Below are 2,500 nucleotides of genomic sequence, written 5' to 3'. Positions count from 1 at the left end.
GTGGTCCAGCCTCTTCCGCTGGAGAGCTCCCCCCCCCCCAACCACCACCACCACCACTACCAATCAGTCATTACTGACGGAATACCGCTGGCGCCCGGAAGGCTGTGCGTGCTTCTGCTTCCGCGGCATGAAAGGCAGTCATAACCGCCTCACGAGCCCGGAAGCGAAGGTGGGCGGACACGAACTCAGGAATGATTGTCCCGACGCACTCCTGTAGGTAACGCGGCAGCGAGGTGGTCGGTGCCTTGGGACAACGACAACTCTCTGCACACAACGACGACTCTCACCGCAAGTCGTCGCGAAGAGAGAGAGAGAGAGAGAGAGAGAGAGAGAAAGAGAGAGATATAGAGAGGGAGACAAGCCGCTCCATACAGACAGACGACGGCAAACACGTAGGAGGGCGAAGAGGAAAAGGAATCTCCGACGATGTACACGCGTCGCCTGTCCACGAACTCCTACGGGGAATACAACCCCAGCCGATCCGTTCTCGAGGAGGAGCTGGAGGAGGAACTTGGCATGGCGGTCCTCTCTCAAGCACAGAGGGAGAGGAAGCACAGCATCATAAGCAATGCCTTCAGTGGCCGTCTTGCACGTGACCTGAGTCTGCAGACCTTGGTGAGAGGGGATAGAGGGAGGGGGGAGGGAGGGGGGGATGTAAATATGAATGGAAAGGAGAAATGAGGAGGACAGATATTGGATTAATCATGGTCGGCGAGAGAGAGAGAGAAAAGTGGCGGTAGGTGCATGTTTTTTTATGAAACTAATAGATGCAGGATAAGAGAAACGAAGTGTGAAATTGACAAAGGACAATGATTAATATATATATATATATATATATATATATATATATATATATATATATATATATATATGTAGAGAGAGAGAGAGAGAGAGAGAGAGAGAGAGAGAGAGAGAGAGAGAGAGAGAGAGAGAGAGAGAGAGAGAGAGACTTTGACTTTGACGAGTTTATTGAGGCAAGTGATTACGTACATCTCAAAAGAATGAGATAAAATAAGTTATCCTCGCCCCAATCTTAGTCCCTCTTTGGGCTCACATATATTTTACAAAACCTTACAGCTATGTCAACATGTTGAAATATATACAGAACAAAAGACGGGTCAATCACAAGCATACACAGTTAAATGTTTACATATCAGGAGAACGATATGACAGTATGGATTATCACCCTAAGTCCTCTCTTGAGATCACATGATTACATACTTGAAATATGTGACGCATATATATGTTGAGAGAGAGAGATGGTTAGATAAATAGATTGATAGACAGATAGATATGTATGTATGTATCTATTAATATATAATTTGAATTAATATGTAGTAAGAATGCTATGGGATAATCTTCGCAATTCTTTTTATTTATCATATTTTTTATTTGTTCTTTTTCTCTGTCTTTTAGATACCCTCTATTGCCTTGTTCTTCATTTCTCTAACTCTTTCTCTCTCTCTCTCTCTCTCTCTCTCTCTCTCTCTCTCTCTCTCTCTGTGTGTGTGTGTGTGTGTGTGTGTGTGTGTGTGTATATATATATATATATATATATATATATATATATATATATATATATATATATATATATATATATATACATACATACATACATATATAGATAAATATATATACACATACATACATATATATACATATATATACATATATATATATATATACTTATATATATACATATATATATATATATATACACACACACACACACACACACATATATATATATATATGTATGTCTGTACGTATGTATGTATATGTATACACACACACATAGATATATGTGTGTGTGTCTGGCTGCCTCTACATCCTTCTCTTTCCCTTCTTCCCTTTCTTTCTCGCATCTTTCCCCCTGCCTCTCTCGCCACCTCCCCCTCTTCTTCCCTTCCCCCACCCACACTCATTCATTCTTTTTTTTCGTCTTTCTCCCTCCCTCCCTCCTTCCCTCCCAACCTACCTCCCTCCGTCTCCCTCCCTCCCTCCCTCCCTCCTTCCCTCTCCTTCCTTCCCTCCCTCCCTCCCTCCCTCTCTGACCAGCAAGGCACACAGTCACCTTAGTGCATGCGGGTATACGTGATTGCAACGACCTCGCCATAAAAGTGCTCTGCTTGCGCGGGCCTTGTTACGTAATCTTGACCGCAAAGTCTGTCCGCGGCGGTGTCGTGTTGTCGTATGTAATTGTGCTTGTCATAGATCCAGGGGTCACTGGTAGGAGGTTCTTATTAACATATGGAAAATTATGTAATGATAAAGTCTTGAGTGACAGTGCTAATATTGATAGCGATTGTAGTGCTGATAACAAGTCAACAAGAACGATGATAATGTTTGCGATATGAAGATGGTAATGGTAATAAAGATAATGATGATCAGAAGACAATAACAATAGTACGAAGAAAAGAGTGAAAATAGTGTCAATAGCATGAGTTTTTTTATCGCCACCATGAGACCTGTCACGCCCGTAAATATTTTAGTCTTCGGT

At 42.2% G+C, this 2,500-nt stretch overlaps 1 protein-coding gene across 2 annotated transcripts in view; it reads left to right on the top strand.

Moving 5' to 3' along the window:
* LOC122262973 (venom phosphodiesterase 2) overlaps nt 1-2,500 on the top strand; it is a 37,900-nt gene that overhangs the window by 14,868 nt on the left and 20,532 nt on the right. Inside the window, exon 1 of one of the 2 annotated variants that reach the window (XM_086554985.1) lies at nt 293-615. The exons of the other annotated variant lie outside the window; for it this stretch is intronic. Coding sequence (XP_086411111.1) covers nt 427-615 — 189 coding nt within the window. The 5' untranslated portion in view covers nt 293-426. Of the gene's footprint in view, nt 1-292; nt 616-2,500 lie in introns of those variants that run through there. 2 annotated transcript variants of the gene reach the window in all.

This window comes from Penaeus japonicus, unplaced genomic scaffold, assembly GCF_977035675.1.
Source record: "Penaeus japonicus unplaced genomic scaffold, GWHDUDI00000001_assembly GWHDUDI00000030, whole genome shotgun sequence".
In the NCBI taxonomy this organism is placed as follows: Eukaryota; Metazoa; Arthropoda; class Malacostraca; order Decapoda; family Penaeidae; genus Penaeus; species Penaeus japonicus.
This window is presented reverse-complemented; position numbering and strand designations above follow the sequence as displayed.